The sequence below is a fragment of the Carettochelys insculpta genome, chromosome 2 (genome assembly GCF_033958435.1).
Source record: "Carettochelys insculpta isolate YL-2023 chromosome 2, ASM3395843v1, whole genome shotgun sequence".
Classification (NCBI taxonomy): domain Eukaryota; kingdom Metazoa; phylum Chordata; order Testudines; family Carettochelyidae; genus Carettochelys; species Carettochelys insculpta.
Window position 1 is genome coordinate 123,205,683 of NC_134138.1, and position 26,601 is coordinate 123,232,283.

Here is a 26,601-nt window from a genome sequence, read left to right on the forward strand (position 1 = left end):
CTCTTTAGGGACTTCTTTGTGGCTCCCAACCCTATACATGCGAAGTTAAAAAAAAAAAAAGCTACTTATTATTTTTGATAAATGGTGAATGTCTGAAAGCCCAACCATGAACAACTCACATCTAAATAGTAAACAATATGTGATCTCCAAACATTGAATAACTCCCCCTTTAATATATGCAGAGCATTGTGGGATATGACACTGTATCTGTGTTTTGACTGTGTTGCTAATAAAGTCTAATTCACATGCACTGTGGCTCTTGAATTATTGAAGTTTTGACTGACATCGAAAACAATGGCTCTTCTTGCTATTTTGATTGCTGACCCCTGCTCTAAAGCAATGGTTCTCAAACTTTCTGGCCTGCAACCCATCCTGCTCAATGCAAACCTTTCCACGGCCCTCTAGCTAACTACCCATGATAACAAAATGCCTTCACCTATCTCTAAGTATCTTCAACATTAAATTACTCATATTAGTCTACAAGAGTATGAAAACGTAGATAGGCAGCAGTAACATGTGGAGCTGGGGAAGAGCAGGGCTAGGTAGCCATGGTGGGCTCCCCACTACAGGCAGGGTTGGGGGGCAAGTCCAAAGCCTGCAGCCCACCTGCAAGATGGTTGGGACCATCCTTTGAGAACCACTGCTGTCAGGTATTACAAAAGTCACTATGTTGTTATATACACTAAAGTCTCCATTATCTGGCATCCCCGGGGGGACTGGGGGTGCTGGCTGATCAAAGGTGCTGACGGCCCCGCTGCCGCCTGCTGGTCAGCTGGCCCCGGTCAGTCAGCTGGCCCGAATTAGTTATTATGTACGTTTGAACATTACAGCAGCAGAGCAGCAGCTCTCGCGTTTAAAGTGTAGGCAAGCCCAGAGCAGAAATAAGCAGCATGCAGGGGAATGTCCAAGGGGCCAAATATGCTATAGCAGAAGAGTAAGGTACCCTGTCCAAACTACTATAAACTGTTCATTAAATCAGGAAGATAACCATGTGCCTTGGGTGGGGTGAAATGCTGTTAAATAACTACTGTTACTAATTCTGAACCCTGCTGTGCAAGGATGTAAATCATATTTAGACCCAGCCACGTTAGTGAATGATTAGCAAATTTGGTTAAAAGTTATAGGATAGACAGGGTCTCAAAGCAAGTACAGTAGCTTCAGCATCTGACCTGTGACCAAGTTCTATTAATTCAGTAACTAGGAATCTCATTTCACTGCAAAAATAATCTCAAGACTTTTGGTGGATTCCCTACTGCCATATTATGTTAAAAAGAACATACCAATACATGAGTACTCTATATTTCTTGAGAAAAATGAAGACTGGGTAGGAATGCTCTCAAAAAAAGGAAAACATGTACAAATGGCTTATAATTTGTTTAATTCTTCAGCAGTCACTGAAACTGGGTTTTCATACTAGAACTTTGAATCAGCGGGAATGAGTCCTATTACTTGTTTTTACTGTTGGCTCTGTCATTGATTTCCTCTGTGAGCCTGATGAGGGAGAGTGTTATAATGTACCTCAGTTTACCTATTTATAAAATACGGCAGTGGTTCCCAACCCTTTCAGTAACACGGCACACTCCAATGAGACAAACAATTCCATGGCACACCCACTTTTTTCAGCTTAACTGATTGTTCATAAGCATCACATTTACTTATTTTTACTCTGGTTACAGAATTACTAGAGAGGTTTGCGACACAGTAGTGCACACAAGGTAAACAAGGATCAAATGCATGTTTCAAATACACCACAGAAAACACTGTCTTAGACGGCAAGTAGACACATTTTCAAAGTCTGCTCCAGACCATGCCAAGGACGACGAGTAAACAAGTAACCACCGGAAGCAGGCTCCCCTTCCCACCAGCCCTTTGGAGCCAGGACATGGCATTTAAACTGAATCCCAGCTCCAACAAGCCCCCCCGCCCCCGTCCTCCTTGCCAAAGCAGGAAGTAGGGGCAGGCTCCCTGCCAGCTCGTTTGGGCTGCCAAACAGCATTTCAGCTGCTTCCCCATGTGACTGGGATCCTGCAGGGTTGGCATTTCTCCTCATGGTGTCTCTGCAATGAGCCACGACTGGGTGAGTGTGTGTGTGAAACTGATGAATCCCACACCAGCTGGGATGCAGGCAGCCTTGCAAAGAGCCACAGTGAGGGGAAATCAAAGAAATTTCATGGCACACTGGTTGAAAACCACTGAAATATGGTACATAGAGCACTTACTTATCAATAATATTATGAACTTCAGTTTTTTTATGGAATGTTGAGATCCTCCAATAATAGGCATTATAGAGAAAAGGGCAAAGTATTCATCTCAAGCTTGCTAACTGCAAAAGGATCACTATTTATAATTTTAAAAGGAACTGCTTGCCTACAGCCAACGTTCATCTGTATTTTTAGTTTCAGCTGTACATTGAAGATACTTCTCTCACAGTTTCAGGGTAAATGCACATTTATTTCACTTGTGATCCCTTGAGAGCACCTGTTTACTAGAGTCTTGCTCCTTCCTGACCAGCATTTCGCCAGGCTTTGCAGTTTTCCACATATATTGGGATAGCCACAAGTCAGACTGCCTGAACAGACCAGGGTCTGCCCTTTGCTTTCACTCCAAAGGTTATGAGCAGTGTAATTGCCAGGAGTTACAAACTACTCCACAGCACTTAATGAAAAAGCACACTTATTCTAAAGATAAGAGCATTACCAAAAAATCATAGTAAAAATAAAAAGAATCTGCACACATTAAAACACGTATAAGAAGTCGCCTCCAACTCCATCCTCAGGCTGTGATAACCCACAACTGCTTTTCTCAATTTTTACAAGTTCATAAATGCCTAAAATTCAGAACCAGAACAAAGACTGAGCAGTTCAGATCAGGTCTGATCTCCGTGAACAGATGATCAACAGACAACGAACCACAACCAGGGTTTTACTTCTAAAGGCTGTGTTTTTGCATAAAGTGGGTGGGGAGTTTACATTAACTTCCCCCTAGGTGCTCCCCAGGAAATGCACTTCACACTTATTAAATCGAAACTTACTTTTGTCTAGCACATTTTCAGTATAAAAACAAAAAATCAGTCAAGTAGCACTTTAAAGACTAACAAAATAATTTATTAGGTGAGCTTTCGTGGGCTGAAGAAGTGGCTCTGTCCCACGAAAGCGCACCTAATAAATTATTTTGTTAGTCTTTAAAGTGCTACTTGACTGATTTTTTGTTTTGATAGTATATAGACTAGCACGGCTTTCTCTCTGTTACTATTTTCAGTATAGTTTGAATTTCTTCCCCTGGAAAGGTTACATGTAATCCTGTCCCACTATAATACACAACTTAATACAACAGGGTGTTTTAAAGATACTCCATAAAATAGTTGTATCTGTCATGACATCATCATGCTAGTATGTTAATTTTCAAAAATCTTTATTAAAGTAATACAATGTTTGAGATCTGATTTGCTTTTAAATAGTAATTACGTTTTTGTAATTTTAGGGTTACACAAGAATCAAACATACTTTGACCAGAAACAACACAGGCAAAAACAACAAAGAGACCTGTGGCCCTCTTCAGATGCAAGTGGGTTCAGCACACAAAAGCTTATGCCTAAATAAATGTGTTAGTCTTTTAGGTGCCACAGGATGCCTTGTTTTTGCTGAAACAAACTGACAGGCTACCTCTCTGAAATTTAAAACAAGCAGTGGCAATGAATTACAGAATGCTAAACTGTTGGCTCCCCCATCAAATCACTGTCTTTCAATGACTGCTAATACTTGAGTTGCTTGGTCAAATGCTTCTTAGTTACACTCTGTCATTCTAATCAAATTTCTTCATTTTTCCCCCATAAGTATCTGCTAGTATGGCAACAGTTGCCTAACCGTATTCAGACACTGGGTATAAAGAAAACTGTCCCAGCCTGCTGTATTGGCTCTTTTTGATTTGAACAAATACCAGCTTCTCTAATTTTTTTTCTACTGTCATTTTTCCTTGTTCTTTGGTTTGATTTGCTTTCTTTTCCCTTCCCCACTACCTGCTTACTCTGCTTCTCTCTCCATCCAACCGAGAGCAAGAGATCCTGACAAGATTTCTACGTTATATCCGAGACCTGCAATTTCTTAGTTACACAACTACCACCACCTAGTAATATCATAAATATGTCAAATAAAGGAAATATACAAAATATTTGAATTTTTCTTCCTTTTCCGTTCATCTAGGAACCCTATGCAGACTTGCACTTCATGGCCCTATGTAAGCAATTCTTAGAGCTGTCTGTCTGAAAGCCTACACAAGCCCACACACTATTTCAACATCCGCTTGCAAAAGAGTGCAGCCACAAAACATTTACTTCTGCTCCAATACTACTCCAAAAGTTACCATTTGGAGTCACAGATTCACAGCTCTTTGTCTTTCAGTTGAACAGACAGTACATTCTTCAGTTTCTAGTACTTTTTCCTTTAGCAAATGAGGTGGGCAATAAAATGGTGGTGGTTTGCCAGGGTTAGCCTCTGGTGGGCCACCACAGCTATATCTACCTGTGTCTCTGCCATGGATCACTGTTTCTGGCCAATGGGAATGATAGGAAGCAGTGTCCTGGTTTGCGTCGCTTTCTGAAGCTCCCATTGGCTGGAATGGTGATCTGCTGCCAATGGGAGCTGCACTCACCCATACCTGTGGAGGCGCGAGTAAATACAGTAGTGGCAGCCCATCAGGGCTAACCCTGAGGAACTGGACCTGGCCCATGAACCAGTATTTGCTCATCTCTGCTGCAGAATCTGCTCTGGAATCTGAAGACGTGGGTCTTTCCCATGGAAGGTCGTTATGTAATAAATAGAATTGTTAGTCTTTAAGATGCTACAGGATTGCTTCCTTTTTTTTTTTTTTTTGTGAAGATACAGACTAACATGACTATCCTGAGACTACTACTTCTGCTGAAGAAGCATTTTAAAACCACATTATAAATCCATACACAAAGGCCAACATTAACTCTTCAAATGAATATTGTCTGAAAAGGAAGGTGGTTGAAGTACAAACCTTTCAAAAGAAAGGCAGACCATTGCTAAGGGTCTCCCACAAACTAAAATTAGAAACCCTAGGGAAGTTGTATTTTAAAATATTTATATCTTCCTATATGTAATGTCTCTTTAATTACAGCAATAATTTCTCTGAGCCTATTGCAAAACAGTTATGAGTCACCTGGGGGAGGGTGTTTTCACAGAAAACTTGAGTGCTAAATACAAGTTGAACCTTTCTTGCCCGGCATCCTTGGGACCTGACCAGTGCTGGACCATGGGAAGTCAATATTTGCTAGCAGCATTACCAACACTTCCACTTTTTTACAAGACATTTAGGGGTAAATTAAAGCTAAATAATAGCACAGAACACTGAATATTACTTTTTGTTATGGGTGTGATTTTTTTTTTAAAAAAAAAAATCAAAATAGTGATGCCAATATCAGTGTCAGTGTGCGTGCAGTAATACTGGTATAAATGTGCCACCCTAGAAGCTCCTATTCTTCTTCCGTTATGGGAATAAGCTGCACAGGTATAAGCAACTCCATATGGTACATATGAATTTGTACTTAGTGTGCATATTGTACTGCTGTAATTGTACTCTTTAAAGAGCTTCATGACTGCTTTTTTGTTTGGTGTAGTTAAAATCAGGCTGCATATACAAGCCTTTGAACCTGAAAACACTTACGCATTTGCAGGACTTCACTCATGTGAACAGTTCCGCTGAATTCAATGGCACTAATCATTTCTCAAATGTTATGCACATTTTAAAGTATTTACAAGATCAGATTTATATGTTTGTGAAGTTAATGTATCTAAAATATATCAGTGCAACATGTACTAAGAAAATCAATTTGTTAATTGAGTAAGGATTAATGGACAATGAATCTATACATAGGCTCTCTAGAAATAAACTATAGTCGTTCTATATTTTAAAGTTAATACTGCAAACTTGGGAAGAATAATGTGCCAGGACAACACATACAGAGTTGATGAATTACTAAATAGTTTTAAATGTTTAGGAGATACTTCCAATATCCAAAAATCTTGGCCACAACATATGACCACTTAACCCTGGAAGTGGTATAGTGGAGGACACTCCCCATGAATTCTCTTTTCCTTCATTTTCAGCTGCCTTTTTTTCCTTGTTCTTTTTCCCAAGTCCCACCACCAACCAGATTACAACTGCATGCATTTTGCCCACTGCATCTTAACCATGACAACACAGAAACAAAAGTAAACAGTAGTTGAAAGTGATACTGACAATTTTATCTCCGTTCTAAATGATCTCTTACAGTCATATTGCGATGTTGCATTTGCTATCTTATCACCTTACAGATAAGTCTTTTGCAAAATGCAATGAGTAAGGTCTTACCAGTGCTTTTTTTCTAGAAAAAATGGTGCTGAAATACCTCGCAGCCCCAAATTGCCCTCAGGCTCAACCCCCTAGCATCCCCAAACCACCCAAGGTGTCCCCAGGCTTAACCCACTTGCAGCCCCAAACTGCCCCCCTGCCCTTTGGCTTAACCCCCTCACAACCCCAAACCACCCCAGGTTTAACCCTTTGCATTCCCAAACTGCCCCCAACCCAGAATTCACTTACTTACAGAGGCGCTCTGTGTGCTGCTGTCTACCATCTCCTCTTCACCACAGCTGCACAGCTCCCCCCAGCCCCCTGCACGTACAGTGCGGCAGGGGCAGCTCCCAGTGCCCTGCCATGTTGAAAGAGTATGACTCGATTTAATTGGTTAAATGTCGGATCCTCTCTCCTGGCCGTTAAACCAATTAAATTGAGTCCTACTCTTCCAGTGTGGCAGGTAGGGAGCTGGAGGAGTGAGAAGCGGCAGCAGCGGAGCCACAAATGGCTCCTTAAAGAGCCACATGTGCCTTGGAGCCACCCAGCCAACTTCCAAAATGGTGGTGCCAGGGAAAAGGGTGCTGAACTCCATTCTGGTGAGCTCCACCAGAAGAAAAGCCACCGGTCTGAAACATCTCATCAAGAAATGTCCATGTTTGAGGTTTTCAGACTAATATGTATTTCACCCTAATAGCCAGTAGTTAAGAGGACCCAAAGAGTATTTAATTCTGTATTTAATATATATTGTGACCTACCACATTTTAAATTACAATTTTAACATTAATAATAGTAAATGACAGTTTAAAAACTAAAAAGAAAAATGAGAGTGAGGGGAAGGAAAATAGTTATTTCTTATCTTTTAATGGTATTTTACTGATAGTGTCTACCTTGAACAATTTTATTTCACATTTTAGCAAGCATGAGGAAAAATTATTTGAGAGGCAGCTATGTAGGCGACCTGATACCTCCTTGTCAGCAGCTCACTCGCAAATGCTGCAGCACTTAGATAAACAGAAGTCAGAAGGAGAAAACAATCTACTGGAAATAATAAAGTTAGACTAGAAACAGTGCTCAATCAAGACAACTGGAAGTTCAAATGTTTCACCTTGGAATCAACATTGTGTACAGCTTGGATGAAGAACGACAGAGAGTGAGATGTCTGACAGCTCTAAAATGTGCAGGCAAACAGGAAGTTGTTCCATTTTGCTTCTTTATCCTCGTGGTTTGTATGAATTTGAGGTATTTTATTAGCACCGGGAAACAGAATCAGCATTAGCAATCCAGTAACATCACAGCATATGACAAGGAAGACCTCAAAGGCATAATGTGTGGACCCATGAGACCCATAATGCCTGGGCCCACAACACATTCTCACCCCAGAAATAGGAGTTGTTCCAGAAAACATGAATTTTGCTTAAAATAAGTGGCTCTCAACCTGAGTTACACATATGTTTGAAGGCACACAGAGATCTTCCATGGTACATCCACTTATCCATAATTTTGCAACTAGCTGCATAAAGAGTACTACAGAAGTCAGTATGAACTAAAATTTCATACAAACAATGACTTGTGTAGATCACTCCATGTACTATACACTGGAATATATGTACAATGTTTATATTCCAACTGATTTTATAATTATATGACAAAAAGGAGAAAGTAAGCAATTTTTTCAGCAATAACATATTGGCTACGTCTACACTAGGACACAACGTCGAAGTAGCCTATTTCGAAGTAAGAACATTGAAATAGGCTACTTCGACGATTATCATCTACACATCCTCCAGGGCTGGCAATGTCGACGTTCAATGTCAAAGTAGCACCGGGGAACATCGAAAAGAGCTGCCCCGGAAGGAAACGCGGAGCGTCCACACACACAAGCCCCCTCTTTCGAAATAAGGGGCCAGGAAAGCCCACAGACCGGGTCACAGAGCACACTAGCCCTTCCGGGGCAGCTGCAAGCTGCTCCCTTAAAGGGCCCCTCCAAGACACACTCAGCCTGCACTGCACGAGCAGCCCTACATTGGTGATACAAGCCTCGCAGACCTCGAGCCCACAGACATGGACATCCAGCAGCAGCTGGAAGCCCTACAAGCTGCCTCCCGCGGAGCAGGCGCCCTTCTAGATGCTGCCTGGGCAGCCGCCCAGCAGATTCTGGAATGGGAGCCCTCCCCAGGAGCACCAGGAGATGCCCCTGACCATCGGACCCTCCTCACCTTCCCCCGCCGGCTGCCCTGCCAACTCTGGAGCTACCCCTCCAGCACTGAGTGGTGGGAGCACCTGGTTATGGGGGAATGGAATGATGAACAGTGGCTGCGGAACTTCCGCATGAGCCGGCAGACCTTCATGGAGCTCTGCCAGTGGCTCACCCCTGCACTCAGGCACCAGGACACCCGCATGTGGCGCACCCTCACCGTCGAGAAGAGGGTTGCAATAGCTGTCTGGAAGCTGGCCACTCCAGACAGCTACCGCTCCATGGGACAGCAGTTTGGAGTGGGAAAGGCCACAGTAGGGGCTGTCCTCATAGAGGTAAGCAGGCCTGGGGCTGAACCCCCTGCTGGGGATGGGGGCCTGGGAAGGGGGCCTGGGGAGGGGGACCGAGGAGGGAGCCTGGGGAGGGGGGTCACACTCTGCAAACCCTCACAGGCACCCATGTTCCCTCCCCACAGGTGGTGCGTGCACTCAATGCCCTGCTGCTGAAGAGGGTCATCCGAGTTGGGGACCTGGACGCGGCCGTCGAGGGATTTGCCACCATGGGATTCCCCAAATGCTTTGGAGCCCTTGATGGGACCCACATCCCCATACATGCCCCAGACCACAGTGGTGGCCGCTACATCAACAGCAAAGGCTACTACACTGTGGTCCTGCAGGCCATGGTCGACAGCCGTGGCCGCTTCCAGGACATCTACGTGGGCTGGCCCGGCTCTACGCACGACGCCTGCGTTTTCCAAAATTCGGGACTATGCCGCCGACTGCAGATGGGGACCTACATCCCCCAGACGGAGATCCCTCTGGGGGATACCACCACCGTACCCCTCTGCCTGGTGGTGGATGCAGCATACCCGCTCCAGCCCTGGCTTATGCGGCCCAATACAGGCCACCTCTCTGATAGCCAGGAGCACTACAATGCCCGACTCAACCATGCCCGACAAGTGGTCGAGTGAGCCTTCGGGCGCCTGAAAGGCCGCTGGCGTTGCCTCCTGGCATTCCTAGACCTGGGCCTCCCAAACATCCCCCAGGTTGTGGGGGCCTGCTGCACACTCCACAACCTGGTGGAAAGCAAGGGGGAGGCCTTCGTGCAGGCTGGGCACAGGAGGCCGCAACAGCCTACCCCCAGCCAGCTGCTGCCCCGAGCCGCCAGGCCCACCAGGACGGGCTCCGGGTCCGGGAGGCCCTAAGGGAGTACTTTGACCAAGGGGCACAGTGAGCGACTCCCAGGCCATCCCTGCACCCTGCCTCAGCACCCACACCTCACCCTCACCAAAAGCAGACGGGACACAGGTTTTTGGAAAAATAAAACTATCATTATTTACAAGAACAAAAATGTCGCCTCTTTTCAGCAAATAATATTAGCAAATAAAACAGATCCAATGAAAATAAGAACTATATACAATTGGGGACATCTCTAATAAACTATTACGGGGGGGGTCAACTATAAATAACTATATACAGGGTGGGGACAACTATGTACAGGGGGGAGATGTGGGCAGGCCACACATCGGCCCATCATTCTGGGGTGGGGGTGGAAGGGTGCGAGCCCCGCCGCGTTCGACTGGCCGGTCCCCCGGCGAATCCAGCTGGGGGCCGGGAGCATGGGGACGTATGGCCGAGGCGGGTCCTCAGCCCCGGGTGGCTCCTGCTCTGAGGAGCTGGTGGGTGGGGCAGCAGGTGGGACAGCAGGCAGGACATCAGCAGGCGGGGCAGCAGCAGGCGGAGCAGCGGGGAGGGCGGCAGGCAGGACATCAGGGGGAGGCAGATGGGCCACCAGCTCCTCAAAGGTGTTGGCCACCCAGCTGAAGGTGGCCATAAATTCCCGCCAGGCCTCCCGGCGCCAGGCGGCCTCCCGCTCCTTGAATTGGAGCCTCCGTTCCATGAGGTCCACCTGGTGCCAGAGGGCCGCAGCCACCTCGGGGTCACTTGTGGTGCGGCGGTGTCCTCGGCAGGGGTGGGCCCGTCCTGGGGCAGGCAGTGACCCCAGGAGTTGGTACTCCGGTGGTCTTGGAGGGCTGTCTGGGACCACGGATGGTGCGGGTGCAAAAAGAGGGGGAAAGGGGGAAGGAAGGCAGTGAGTACCCAGCCTTGACCTGTGGCCCACCCCCCAAGGGCTTGTGTCCCCCCCACATCCATCCCCCATTGGTGCATGCAGTGATACTGTGGGTGGCCCCCTCCAATGGTCCGTCCCTCTCCCCTCCCCGGGGGTGGGGCACGGCACTGTCCATGGGTGGGGGTGCTGCTCGGCACTGGTGGCTGTGGCACTGTCCCTGTGTTGTGGATTGCCCAGGCCATGTCAGGCTGGGGTGTTGTGGGGATGTGGGGGGCCCCCGGTCAAGTGGTGTCCCTGCCCCATGCTCAGGGGGTCTATGTCCTGTGGGGTACATACCTGACGGTGCACTGCCAGGCTCAGGAGATGCCCATGCAGTGGACACCCAGCTGGAACTGCGGGACGGGATGTCCAGCACGAGCTCCCCCTCCTCGCTGGACCAATTGGTGGCTGGGGTGGAGGGTCCCAGCTCTAGCTGTGGGGGGCACGGCTGGCCTCCGGACCTGCCCTGTCTCCAAGGCCAGCTGGGGCTCGTCGGCTGTGGTGTCAAGGGTGGCTGGGGGGGGAGGTGCCCCAGGGGCCCAGGATAGCCCTGAGCTCCCGGTGATAGGGGCAAGCGGCGGGGGCAGCCCCGGACCGTCTGGCCGAGTCCCAGGCCTGGGCATAACCCTGCCGCAACTCCTTGACTTTACTCCTGACATGGTCAGGAGTGCAGGCAGGGTGACCCTGGACAGCCAGGCCCTCGGCCAGCCGGGCGAACGCCTCTGCGTTCTGCCGCTTGCTCCCAATGATGTGCAGCACCTCCTCCTCCCCCCACAGCCCCAGCAGGTCTTGGAGTTCAGGGTCAGTCCAGGAGGGGCCCTGCTTCCTATCCCGCTGGCTGGAGGCCTGGGAGCTCTGGGGTGGCCCAGATGGGGAGGTCTGGGGGTACTCGTGAGGCTGGCTGGCTACCATGGTGTCTCTCTGGCTGTGCAGGGACACCTCGTGGCAGGGCTGCTGCGCGCACCCTGCCAGCTTCCTGCTACGGGGTTTCCGGGTCCCTGCAGCTTTAAGAACTGCTGGGTGCAGAGATCATAGAGCCCTGCAGGGGCTGGACAGAGCATCTCAACCCCTCAGCTGATTGCCGCCATGCAGAACCCCACTATTTCGAAGTAGCGGGATGCGGATCGTCTACACACACCCTACTTTGATGTTGAACGTCGAAGTAGGGCGCTATTCCCATCTTCTGATGGGAATAGCGATTTTAACATCTCGCCGCCTAACGTCAATTTGAACGTCAAAATAGCACACGGCGCGTGTAGATGCGACACGTGCTATTTCGACGTTGTGCTGGCTACTTCGAAGTAGCCGGCTAGTGTAGGCGTAGCCATTGTGACCCTTTTGTATTTTAATGTCCAAGTTTGTAAATAAGTAGTTTCAAACTGAAATGAAACTCGAGATGCACAAGACAAACATGAAACAAACACAACCTGTCTCTGTCTGTTATCTGTTTTCTTATACATTTGCACACATGTGCATGCATGCATGTGCACGCACGCACACACAAACACTCCCCTACCCCCACCCTGAAAAACCCTACTCTCCTACCTAAAGAGCAACCAATCCAAGGAATAGCCTGTGGGGCAGTTCAAAATTCCTGCTGCCTACATTATGAAGCAGATCAGGACCCGGATGGTGAAAGAAAGCTTAAGCTTAAGAAAACAAAAATGCTGCCTCAAAGTTCAGCACTTCCAGTAGTGGATTGTGTCTGTTTTGAGTGCGAAGTAAAGCAAAAAGGCCATCAAGTTTAAGAACCAAAGGACAATACACATTTGATCAATAATGTAATGCCAAAGCCTCAATGGAGTAATTTTAACAACCACAGTTAAACAAGCATGCTATAGTATATTCCAATTCACTGCATATGCTTAGCCAAAGAGTCAAAATACAGTAAACTCTTTCATATGTGGTATTCTATCATCTGGGACTCTCAAATAAGAGACATTTTAACCATAAGCACATTTTAGTTACGTTTTCCATAAGTAGAGTATAGAATGTCAATACAAATAAATCCAGCAAATACAGTATAAGTGTACAGTGTACAATGCTACTGTTGTTGGTAAATAAAGTTCCCTGCATACTCTTTTGTTTCTTTAACATCTAAAGTATGTTTTTCTTTAGTGTGATGCACTGCTTTCTCTCACCCAGAATATTTGAATAGCCAGTGACCTCCAGGTCCCAGGGCTGTCAGATATGAAAGAGTTTACTGTAACCCCCAGAACAACATCTTGACATCAAAATCTTAAGTCAAATAGATTTTTCCTATGGACTGTTTTTTCCCTCCCCCTTTCCTCTCCGGCGTGCAGATTTTTGCATGGAAATCACTGAAATGATGCACTTCATACTAACGTGGTCATTTAGTATTGCATGCAGGAGTTACACCTCATCGCCTGGGTTACTAGGTTCAAAATGTCTTTTTGTAAGAAAAGGAAAAAAGAGTGGTCAGCGTAAAGGTCATCAGCAAGCTATTGTGTGGTTTAATGAAATCTTGCCTACAGACAGTTTCCCACCCCTGAATATGGAGCTAGAGGGAACAGAAAGTACAGTAAAACGAGGTTACCTAGCCTCAGAGAGACTAGGCAGTAACTGTGAAAAAGTGGGACAGAAGGTGGGGAGTAAGCTATGCATGGGAAAAGCCTCAAATATTGGTGTGACACTGTGCTGGGACATTTTTATGCAAATGTGTTTTGAATATGAATATTGTCATGAATGAGTGCAGGGAAGGGGTTAACCTCTCCTGAGGTAACTTGAGTACAGATCAGCCAATGGAAGTGAAGTAACTTTGTTTATACTGAGAACAGTTGAAAATTTCGGGGCTTTTCTTTCCAGCGGACCAGCAGAGAGGAAGACCGAGATGGGGGGGAAGATGTTTTCTCAGGCATTCAGAAATATACTGACAGTCCCAAAAACAGTCATAGAGGTGTAAGTAAAAGGGAAATGCATAGTTAGATGCAATCAGGTTATGGTTATTTTGAATTTGGTTGGACTGGTGGCTCCGTTTATCTCTTTTGTGTTGTTGCTTGACTTGATGGTTTTTTCCCCTGTAACTTTTAAGCTGAATCCCAGGGAAATAGGTTTCTCTGTGTGCGATCCCATGATTTATTTTCTCTTGTTTTGTGAATAAATCACGTTTTTTTAAGGAAACAATCTGATACCTGGGTCTGAGAAGGGTCTGTGTACGTGCCTTTGGCCACAATCTGATACCGGGGTCTGCGAAGGGTCTGTGTACGTGCCTTTGCTGTTCTCAAGCTCTCTATGGAGGGTAGAATGGGGTTGGAGTTTGACCCACAGGGGGCATCCCGCAGTGTGCCTGCCTGGGTTAAAGGGGTCTCCAAGGACTCGGGTGGTGGCAGCTACCTTCCAGGATCCAGTGGAATGTGTGACTTTGGGAAGTTTTTAAGTAAAGCCTGTGTAGATGCAAGGTGTTGCAGTACCCCACTTTCCACTCAGGAGTGCCAGAGTGGGGAAGGATCCTTGACATGGTGGCAACAGAGGGACCATTTTGAACCAGGAACATAGACCTCAGGATTTTAAAAGGACACTTTTTCTTCTTCTTTGTTTTGCTGGGAGTTGTTTTGAGAGTTTGAAATTTATTTTTCATGTTGCCTGAGGGGGAATAGACATGCTTAACTTGAATATCCTTTATACAAAACAGGGGGACTAACTCATCTTTCAAGAGCCTCTGACCTCTGATTGTGTATCTTATATTCGTGTTTATGTATCCTTCTTGTATGTGAAGCTAGAAATATAAAGTAACTGTTTATTGATCAAGCTTCTATGAAAGCCATTAGTAGTAATTAAGGAACTTACTGGCCTGGTGTTCAAGGCAAGGATCTGTGAATAGTCCTGTTTTTCCTGTAAGCCTGCATTGTGGTTGGTCCCACAAAGCCAGGTGACCGTGCCATCTTGTGCTGGAATTCTTCTTGAATTTGGAACTCTTCCATGGAGGGGGCAGAGGGGAGGGGAGGAGAGGAGAAATGGACAAAGAGTTCCAACCCTGTGAAAATTCACTGCAAGGGATAGGAAGCAAACAATGATTGTTTTCAGATGGCTTTATAAACTGCTCCTCACCCTAAGAGGACCCAAGAAAAGATTTGGAAAAAAGAACTCTAATGGAGGGGGAGGGAGGGAGAGAAACCACTATACCAATGCCAGAAAAGGATCAGCTCTGGCCTGAAGAACTCTACCTGAAATAAAGACTAAGGTGAGAAATTATGATTTGTAACACTTTCGCTTAAGCTATGTCTATACTACAGAGATCTTTCTGAAAGAAGCCCTTCCAGAAGATCTGTTCCAAAAGGACTTCTTTCGAAAGAGTGCCCACGCACAAAAAAACAGATCAAAACACTGACCTGCTCTTTTGAAAGAGAGCATCCACACAGCTCCCACTCTTTTGAAAGAAGGGCCCTGAGGAGCTACTCCTGAAACTGAAGTGCAAGAGCACTTTCGAAAGGAGCGCCACATTCTTTTGATTTACTTTCAAAAGAACGAGTTTTGTGTGTAGACACTCCTCGGGATCTTTTGAAAGAGCCCCTTCTTTCAAAAAAACTTGCTAGTGTAGATGCAGCCTTAGGCTGGGCCTATATTCACTGCGGAAGATTGAACGTTTAGGTTCAACGTTCCAGGGTGCTGTTTCGCGCATGTGCAAAGCAGTGTGTTCCAGGTCAATGTTGACCCGAAACTCCTTGCGAGCAGCAAGGATTAAGGAATGCTGATGGGAGGAGTGCTCCTGCTAGGCTTCTGCAGTGGCGACAGGGACAAATATTGATGGCTGCAAAATCGATTTTTGGCAACTGTTGATATTCCAGGTATGTGTAGACCCAGGCTTAGTGTATTAGGCTTAGCTGGCATGTTTTCTTTATTTTAGCTCAGTAACTTCATTTAATCTATCTGTCATCACTTGCAACCACTTAAATCCTATTTTTATGCCTAATAAAATCACTTTTTTTTTAATATCACACTGAGTGTAAATAACTTGTACCTCGTGGGATTGGGGACAACAACTGTGCATCTCTCTCTTTCATTGACAAAGGGAGCAAATTTACAAGCTTTCTCTCTATAAAACTTTTATGGCAAGTAAGATGGATTATTGAGGTTTTGTTCCCATTGGGGCTGTTCTCAAGGATGCTGACAAGTCCCTGTAATTGAGCCCTCCCAGGGCTAATCTGTTAGCAGTGCCTGTGTTACTTTGCGAGGGGTCTGTTAACCCAACTCTGTACCTTGGCTGGGTGAGATCAGAGCTTCTGATTCAGCAGGGTAAGATGGTGGGGCACCCCAAAGGGCAGGTAGACAAGCTCAGGGGTATGATCAGGCCCTCAGATTACAGTTTTAAGGAGATCTCTGTGACCCAAAGCCACCGCAGTCATGTCTGTCCCTGTAAAATGGGGACATCTGGGCACCCTATATACGCTTTCTCTGTACACAATGGCATCAAGCCAGAAAAAAACTCTAAGCAAATAGGCTCTGCTCCCAATCCCGAACTTCCTTAGTCTAGTGTAAGTGGGACAAGAAAACACTGTTGTAAGCTTAATACTGTAGCATAGCCTTAGTTTTGGAGGATTTATTACTTTTTTACTGTCAGAAGGATTTTCTTTAAAGATATGGTGTCTCATTCAGGGCATCTGGGGCATGCTAATCTGTACAATGTCACTTTGAAAAAAATGATAGGCACATTCTGCAATCTCTTTTCTTGAACTGTTACTCAAAAACTAAACAAAAAATCCAAATACTATCATTCAAACCTCATGTGAGTATGATAAAGTTCTTGTGACAGTTCCAGAGGATGAAATGTTAATTTTAAAACTGTAGATCTGTTTTTCCACCAAACTGTGATTAAAATACCAGCTCTTGTTTTGTCTAGCATCAGCAATGAATTGGCTTACCGTGTGCATTTGCTAATTAAATAAATACATAAAAATAAAGAAATAAAATAAAACAGACTTCCCCCCCAAAGAAAAAACAGCAGATATAGCTATAGATGTGGCCTTGTGGCCTAAGAAGATTTGGGAGCCAGGAACTCCTGAGTTTGAATCCCAGTGTGGCAAAGAGATTCACCAGCTGCTGACAGGTCCATTGTTGCCCCATGACTTGGCCCTACAGCAGGGTAACCTTTGCTCTCACCTTATTTGGATATATCAGGCTTTTCACCCCATAAAGTGTGAATTTCTCACCAAGTCAACTGTCCTGACCAAGCCCAATTTTTGACTTTGAGTATTTGGGAGCTTCCCAGTTTGACTAGAGGGGAACCCATTCCCTCCTTCTAGCCTAGGTCCCCACACACGGTGAATCTATGCTTACTGGAAGGTCGACAAGAGAGGATCAATCTTCCAGAGTTTGATTTTGTGTGTCTGGCATAAACATGGCAAAATGGACCTCTCTGTGCTCGATTGTTGACCCCCATACTCCATACTATAGCTACTGTGTTAGCAGGAGCCTAAAGAGGCCCGGACTATACTAGGGAAGAAAGTTGATTCTGGTACATTAATTCTAGCTACGCTAATGGCACAGCTAGAATTGCTGGTCTGAAACTGACATTCTTTCCTAGGGTAGATCTGTCCTCAGGGACCTTGTAGCGACTGGCTAAAGTCTGTATGCTTAAACCTCTTGCTTCTTCCTCAGGATCAAACCCTTAATCACAGGTCTCATGGTAATAAGGAAAAGGAAACTAAGGCTACGTCTACACGTGCAGCCAACATCGAAATAGCTTATTTCGATGTTGCGACATCGAAATAGTCTATTTCGATGAATAACGTCTACACGTCCTCCAGGGCCAGCAACGTCGATGTTCAACTTCGACGTTGCTCAGCCCAACATTGAAATAGGCGCAGCGAGGGAACGTCTACACGTCAAAGTAGCACACATCGAAATAGGGATGCCAGGCACAGCTGCAGACAGGGTCACAGGGCGGACTCAACAGCAAGCCGCTCCCTTAAAGGGCCCCTCCCAGACACAGTTGCACTAAACAACACAAGATCCACAGAGCTGACAACTGGTTGCAGACCCTGTATATGCAGCACGGACCCCCAGCTGCCGCAGAAGCAGCCAGAAGCCCTGGGCTAAGGGCTGCTGCCCACGGTGACCACAGAGCCCCGCAAGGGCTGGAGAGAGAGTATCTCTCAACCCCCCAGCTGATGGCCGCCATGGAGGACCCCGCTATTTCGATGTTGCGGGACGCGGATCGTCTACACGTCCCTACTTCGATGTTGAACGTCGAAGTAGGGCGCTATTCCCATCCGCTCATGGGGTTAGCGACTTCGACGTCTCGCCGCCTAACGTCGATTTCAACTTCGAAATAGCGCCCAACACGTGTAGACGTGACGGGCGCTATTTCGAAGTTACTGCCGCTACTTCGAAGTAGCGTGCACGTGTAGACGCAGCCTAAATGAATAGAAATAAATAGTGGCATATCTTCTCTGTCCTACCAGGGTCCACCAGCCATTTGCCTATTGCTCTGCTCATAGAAGTATCTTGGTTGGCTCTCTGCTCTGCTCTCATCTAGGAGCAAAGGGTGAGAGGCCTATCCACTTCCCCAGGCTACAGCCTTCTGAACAGAAGATCTCCCTTTAAGGTTCCTGCTTCACTAGCAGCATGCTGCAGGGTGGGGTGGGGCTGCCTGAGCCCAAAGACCCTGTTTTAACCTGTTCTTGCCAGCACTGGATTTGTACCTCTGGTCACCACCAGCTCTCATACTGCTTCGTATCTGGGTGCTAAGGAAATTCACCACCTCCTTGACTCTCAGCTTCCCCATCTGTAAAATGAGGCCTACTTAGCTACCCAACTGATGAGAAGGTGAGGGAGAGGAACAAGACCTAACGCTACTCCCACTGAAATACACAGGAGCTTGTGCAGTTTTGGATGGGGTAAATACTCAAGGCTACTGATGCCTTAATCAGTGCTGCACCATCCACACTGCTATCAAAGAGCATGAAAACTGCCTTGTGCTCCTGCAACAGCTAACAACACCTGCCTCTTCTGTGGTAAGATCTGTGGCTCCAGCACTGGGCTGATCAACCATCAATGGACTCACAAATAGGAGGGTGACATGAAGACATCCTACTCATAATCGAGTGACCACCAAGAAGATACTGCTATCAGCAGGGCCGACAACTGCCATGGGCCCCAGGGCAAGGTGTAGGGAGGGAGGGGCAGCTCTGCATCTCCAGAAGGAGCAGACCCAAGGGCAGACAGCTCTTTGTGCTTCTTGGATCGCTGTGCGCTTCCCGGCCCACCATTCCTTCAGACTGCCACGGCACTTCAAAGGAGCCTGGACCGCATGCTGGTGCCGCTGCCGAAGCAGCAGCAATGGCGTCTGGCACTCCAGGCCCATTGGAAACACCATTCCCTGGGGCAACTGCCACGTTTGCTCCCCCACAGCCCAACCTTCTGTTAGCAGGCCTGACTGCTGTTTACATCTGTGATCAATGGGTACGCAGTGTCTATACCGTCTCTGCTGCTGCAAGTGTAAACCTACCCATAGGTTTTAATGCCTGAAGAGACAGTTATGAAGTTCTAGTCTGACAGCCTACATAACACAATAATTCCTGCATTAAGCCCATAACTCCTATTTTTGCCATATCTGAGAAAAAATAAACCTCGCAGATGTAGTCTAATGTACCAAGCATTCCTTAATAGCCACTTGTATACATTTTAATTATGTAGAGGAACAAAGACTTTATAAAATCAGACAAAGAACACCTACTACAGATTTACACAAATCATCATTAGGTTGCAACTTAAAGGCATTTAGAAATTCAAAGTTAGGCAGTTCTATTGTGAGCAAACAGGATAAATAAGTTAACCATAGGCTTTAAAATGCCCTGTTGCCAAGTGAGAGCTTTTCATGGTGAATGCAGAATGGGAATTAAACCTTCAATTTTGAAGAATTTAAGCTTCCATTTAAAATAAATAAGGAAGTTTCTATTCTTTACAGCTATGACACTAACCTACAAATAGGAAATGAATGTAACTAAAGCATGGATCATGGTGACTATGTCCTCTTCCAGAGGCAATGGCATAGTGTCCTGCAAGTATAAGATAAAAAGAAGGCACTTTTGGCTAATACTGCTATCAGACTATCCAAAGAAGTGAGAAGGCCAAAAGATTACAAAACCTCAGGGCAAATGGCATCTGTCGAGGTAGGTCATACATCACGGTAGATCATGATAATGACTTCATCTGCCTATTATCCTCACAGTCATCTTCCTACATTTTATTTGGATCCATGTCTGTGTCATTCCAGCTCCCTGTTTTTCTCAGGCACTGGGACAGTGGGCATATAGCACTGTCTATGAACGATAAGGAGACACTGCTATTAATGGCACTTTAAGTGTCTTTCTGTGATTTCACCCAGTGATTTTACACATGAACTGCACAAGAGAATTGACAGGATTGAGGATGGTAGGATTTAGCAGATCAAACCCTTAATGAATGCCTTACTGGTTACTGAAATATGATCAGTACCTTCTTATCTCCCCATTAAGGTTGGATTTGTTTTCCTTAGTCAAATGTTTTATTTGTGAAAAGCAAAATCAAACTATACACATTTTGAATGACATTTGGCCAGAAAGAAGCACAATCTGCAGTATATTGTCTATGTATTCCTAAAGCACACATTTCCAATGCACCTCAATTCATAATTTTGCTGTAACAGATGATTCATACCTTATGCGTACAAGAGAAAATTAAATAAAAATGGAGCACTAAGAATTTTAGCCACTAACATTTCAACGTTCAAAATTCATTCACTGCAGTTAGCTAACTTAGTGGCTGCGTCTACACTAGCAAGTTCTTTCAAAATATTTTTCAAAAGAAGGGGGCTCTTTCGAAATATCCAGCCAAGTGTCTACATAAAAAAACCATTTTGAAACTAAACTGAAAGAACGCGGTACTCCTTTTGAAGCGCTCTTCCACTCCCGTTTCAAGAAGAACGTCTTTTTTTGAAAGAAAATGTGTGTAGATCATCCACAGCCACCCCCCTTGGTTTTCTCAAACGAGCAGTCCCCATGCTGCCTGATTTTTTGATCCCTGGCCCATTCTTTCAAAAGAGAGGGGACTGGATGGACACTGTCTTTTGAAAGAGCAGCTCACTCTTTTGATCCACTTTTTTCTGTGTGGACGCACTCTTTGGAAGGAAATTGTTTCAGCTGCACTTTTGTTTGGAAGGAAGTTGTTTCAGAAGGACTTCTTCCGAAAGATTGCTGTAAAGTGTAGCCAGTATGTAAGGGTGGAATGGTGTCTGGATATGCTGATAGTATCTGTATTCACTGTATGTTCTCTTGCTAGTGATTAGCAACAAACACTTTTTACTATTTTAGCACTTTTATTCTAAGGATTTGAAAGTACTTGCCAAAGATTATTCAATTAAGGCTAACGGTATCCTGTGAGGAAAGTATTACTATTGCCATTGTACAGAGGGAGACAGAGACATTAAGTGACCTGTTCCAGGAGACACAGAATGACTGCAATGAACCTGTATTATTAGATCCTGACAAAGCCCTGCACTCCAGTTATGACTGCAAGCTTCCTTTCCTAAGATACACCGGAGTTCCATGTATTTTGCATAAATGGGTATTTTTTTCATTTGAATTAAGAAAGATCAAACTGTTTCTTCTGTCCTGTATATGTCATGCGATCAAGTCCAAGATATTTGTAAACTAGTAAGTCTTGGTTCTCCACTTGTAGCTTTATTTTAAATATTATTAACATTATCAGGGACCACAGGACCCCCCGTTGCTTAATTAATACCTAGGAGCTTCTGTCACTTAGTAGGACCTCACTGCCCTAGGCAGAGTACAAATGGAACAAAAATGTTGTCTCTGACCCCGAGAGCTTACGAAGTATAACACAGGAGACAACAGATAGATACAGACTGACTGACAGTGGATTACAAGGAAACGAGACAATATTGGGCAGTTGGACAGGCAGTGATCTCATCAAACCAGCAACCTAACCACTGTCATGGATTTTGTACAACTTGTGGCAAAGGACAGTTTTAAGAAGGGATTTGAAAGACGATAATGAGTTAGTTTTGCTTATACTATGGGTAGCTCCTCCTTGTTAGACAGGCCACATGGGAAGAAACATAAATGTTCTTTTATGAAATTCAGCAAGATGGCAATGGAAGCAGGTATTACTGGTCAACCAGAGACAGAGATGGACTTTTCTTATAGCGAATGAGAGAGGATAGGAAGAGTAGGGACATGCCGTAAACATGAAAGTTCTGTAGGTAGAGAAATCTGTCTCCAAATATTGCTATTCTGCATCTTTATTTTTCTTGCTATGTTTGATCAAAAAGATTTATGAAAATTTTATTCTTATTTTAAGTAGTTTACATACTGAAATTTAAGTGTATTTAATAAAAAAACCCTCTTTTTGTGTCTTTTTACACACACACACACACACACACACACACACACACACACACACACACACACACACACACACACACACACCCTACCTTTCATATTGACCCTAAGCCCACCTAAATCAGTGTACACTTTCTACAGATTTTAAAAGGTTTTAATCAACAGTGCCAGAAATTGCTTTTGCTGTTTTACCTTTCTGTTGATCTTCTGTTTCATTAAGTTCTTTTTGTGCTTCTTCAATTTTGTCTGTGACAGAAAAAAAAAGAAATCAAAATAATGTAAAAACTCATTTCTTGAAAGTATCGAATGCTTGGTGTTAATATATTAACTACTTTCCTGGACTACCTCATTTACGTTTATAAACAATACATCACTCACATGTAAATAAATATTATGTAAGTCACACAGTATATTACAGCAATACTGCAAAGTAAAATCTTACTATGCTGTACTAGCACCTGAATTTGCTGAACTGCCACTGATATATTAACACTGAGAGAAAAAGCACTAAAGGAATAAAAGTAAAGCTAAGGGATATGCAGTTGATAAGTAACACATCTGTTCACATCATGTGTAGTAACTCATATAGCCCCTTGGACTACATAAAATAGGTACTTAAGTGAATTACTGACATGAAAACATTTTAAACACATCTTGTAAAACATGAAGTGCTTATAAAATGGTACGATGTTATTACAGCATTAAGCATTAGGGTGATATAAATCACAAGCATTTGTTTTTCCATAAATATTGTATCTTGTGTGGGTAGAAAAAAAAGGAACTGCCCTTCCCACGTTAAAGCAAAAGAAAAGGGTAAAGGGATGGAAATTGTTCCCTCAGGTGTGGGATTGTCCTATATAATAATCCTTGGACCAGTGGAGGGCCACCGGTGTAGAGACCCTGTGCCTTCATGGTAGCTGAGCTCCCAGTAATCCACTCTTATCAAGGGATCCAATGGAGCCATACTGACAAGGTTTCCGCAGTGGGCATCATGCGTGCATGCAAGCAGGGAGGGGGAGTAGTGGGAAACAAATACATCTCAAGTTTGGATTTCTTTTTGTACTAAACTCCAATGAATGGGCAGGTGGAGGAAGACACACATCCTCCATTCCAACTTGCCCACTCCTCATGTGCAGACCTACACAGAAATGGTCTTCCACACGCTCTGTGGAGGTTGAGGAATGCAGCTATAGAAATAACTGAGCCTGTACTCCACAAAAGAGCAGGAAATCTGCCCACCAATCTCTTCCCAAGGAAGACTGAACAAACTCAATCAGACTCAAAAGACTCAAGTTCCAGGTATTCCCCATTCTCTCTCAGATAAGCTGTTCCTTGAGAGAAGCATCTTTAGTAGCTTGTGTACTCTGATGAGAGCAGGACCTGTGCACAGGGCTGCGTGGTGTGCCAGAAGCCCTGTCTGCTAACAGAGGGCCCCTGGAACATCCAGAGCCAGCTTTCTGTTGACAGACTGTGTTGACAGAGGCATTCTGCCTCATGGGGGAGCGGCAGAACACTGTTGACAGAAGGGCTGCGTTATGTCGATTTACTATCAATGCAACGCCTTGGGAATGTGGACGCTCTGCAGGTTTTGCTGACAAAACTTCTGTCAACAAAACTCTCTAGTATAGACGTAGCCTAAGCGTTATTCCATCTAGGACTTTTAACTTTCAAAGCTAACAAGACAAAGGATTTATATTCACTATGCAGGCAGGGACCCAGTACTACAAATATTTACACTTGCGAATAACATCATGAGTAGTGCGACTACTCCTGCATATTTAAAGGACTGACTCACAAATTTATTTCGAATTGCACAGTGGAAGATGTCTACAGCTGTATTTGTGTGGGTAAACCCCAGCCCCCATTTGGGTCAATGAGTTTTTGTCATTGACTTAAGTGGGGAGCAGGATATTGTTTAAAATTTAAATTTTATTTATTGTTATTTAAAATTTGTTTTTTCATTAATTGTTTACTACGAACATTAGCAAATCAAAACACCACCAATTACAAAGCATATATCACACTTATTATACTCCTGTAGATATGCAAAAATTAAGTACATTTGGATGGGGAGAGGCCTTGATAGGTCTCTGGGCAAGTTTGGGGCTGGGGGGGGGGGCTGCTCTGCATTCCCAGAAGGAGTAGGGTCTTGGGCGAAAGGGGTGGGGCTGAGGCAGACAGCATTCAGAGCTGTCCAGATTGCACTACTCCCTCCTCCGGCAGCCCACAGAGCATCCTGCACCTCACTGAGGGCTGGCTTTGGCATCAATTTACACAGTGGAAGGAGCCCAGGGCACTTCTGAATTCACCAGGTCTTAGGGCAGTTGCCCTTTTGCCCCCGCCACCCCCCTCAGCATACTTCACTACACCTAAAATATTGTCTCCAAATCAAATCAATATGTATTAATTTGAATTCTGGGTCTGATCCTGGGAGGTGCTGAGTGGGCTCCTTTGAATGGGAGTTGGTTGTCAGCAGCTTGCAGCACTAGGCCTCTCATGATGAATCTATTGCAAGATGCAGCATGAAGGAGTAGTTCACATGTCAGACAGCACAACCAGATATCCTACAATACAGAGACTTTATATATCCCTATCTTGCCAGGGCTCGATATAACAATGTCCCCATGTTTTTATGATTTTTTTTTTCCAACCTGGAAATAGGTCTATCACAGAATCATAGAATACTAGGACTGGAAGGGACCTCGAGAGGCCATCGAGTCCAGCCCCCTGCCCCAATGGCAGGACAAAGTCCTGTCTAGACCATCCCTGATAGACATTTATCTAACCTGTTCTTAAATATCTCCAGTGATTGAGATTCCACAACCTCCCTTGGCAATTTATTCCACTGTTTGACCAGCCTGACAGTTAGGAACTTTTTCCTCATGTCCAACCTAAACCTCCCTTCCTGCAGTTTAAGTCCATTGCTTCTTGTTCTATCCTCAGAGACCAAAAAGAACAAGTTTTCTGCCTCCTCCTTATGACACCCTTTTAGATACCTGAAAACCGCTATCATGTCCCCCCTCAATCTTCTCTTTTCCAAACCAAACAAGCCCAATTCTTTTAGCCTTTCTTCTTCTCTAGACCTTTAATCATTCTTGTTGCTCTTTTCTGGAGCCTCTCTAATTTCTCCACATCTTTCTTGAACTGTGGTGCACAGAACTGGACACAATACTCCAGCTGAGGCCTAACCAGCACAGAGTAGAGCAGAAGAATGACTTCTCATGTCTTCTTCACAACACACCTGTTAATGCATCCCAGAATCATGTTTGCTTTTTTTGCAACAGCATCACACTGTTGACTCATATTTAGCTTGTAGTCCACTATAACCAAAATGATTAATAAACGGAAAATATGAAGCATCAGAATTACAGTTTTATACACCCTTTTCATGACTGCTTTCATGAGAGAAATACAACCTTTCTGACAATCTTCTTTTACTGTATTCCTAAAGATTATTTTTTTAAAAATTACTTAACAGCTAAAACACTAGGATATTTTATTAAGCTAGATGACACACGTCATAAAGCACATTACATCACAGAGATTCACAGGCAATCTGTAAGTGAGCACTGTCTACATTCTTCCAGTCCTGACTAGTTTTCATGAACCAGATAATCTTTAAGATTGCTGAAAGGCTATAAAACTGTAAGCTGGATAGCCACCTCATTTCCCCATATGTTTTGAAATATACACAGCACATAAGATACAATAAACTCTTTCATATCTGGGAGCCCCATGACAGGGAAGTTGCCGGATATTCAAATGTTCTGCATAATAGGTAGGTATATCTAACAACACATAACTCTAAAGAAATACAAGATTAGATATTAAGAAACAGAAATGTCAGCAGAGTACTTTATTCTTTGCCCATCAAAGCTTATGCTCCAAAATATCTGTTAGTCTATAAGGTACCATAGGACTTTTTGTTGTTTTTAACAGTAGTAGTGTGCACTGTAAACTTATACTGTATTTGCTGTATTTATTTGTATTTACCTTCACTATGCTGTACTTACAGAAAATGTAACTAAAATTTACTAATGCTGGTTATTTGAGTGTTCCGGATGATAGCATGCTGGATATGAAAGAGTTTACTGTATAATGGTTGCCTTTCTTCATACAATTTAACAGGTTTGCCATCTAAATGTATATTTGAATATGCTAAAAATGACAATTTTATCCTAAAAAATTTACAGCTTCATTATACTACACTTAAAAGTTACAGTGAATTCATACATTTAATTTAGATTCATAGTCTGTATATACAGAAAATCAATTATGAAAATGGTTACGGATACCTTCAGCCTAGATATTTAGGAGGATTAAGTATTTTGAGTTCCGGAAGTGTGTTCTATTTTCCTTATTTCAAATAAACTATAACAAGTGTCCATCAGAAATTCCAAACCACTTAGAGTGTAGTCTGTTATCCTAAGCACTGAGAAGCCGATGAATGATATTATACAACCAAGTAACTACATATTTTGTATGCTGCCAAGAAATCTTTCGCTTCCTGCAAGTCTCCCTCCACCTTGCTGTGTCCTTCAATAAATTACTATCACTCTTGCATACAACTGCTTCTTTGCAATATAT

General features: G+C 44.4%; 1 protein-coding gene across 3 annotated transcripts in view; it reads right to left on the reverse strand.

Moving 5' to 3' along the window:
* Positions 1-26,601, reverse strand: part of HIVEP1 (HIVEP zinc finger 1) — a 181,394-nt gene that overhangs the window by 43,388 nt on the left and 111,405 nt on the right. For all 3 annotated transcript variants that reach the window (XM_074987679.1, XM_074987681.1, XM_074987680.1), the window contains exon 3: positions 22,207-22,260. In XM_074987679.1, the coding sequence (XP_074843780.1) occupies positions 22,207-22,260 (54 nt within the window). The remainder of the gene's footprint in view (positions 1-22,206; positions 22,261-26,601) is intronic.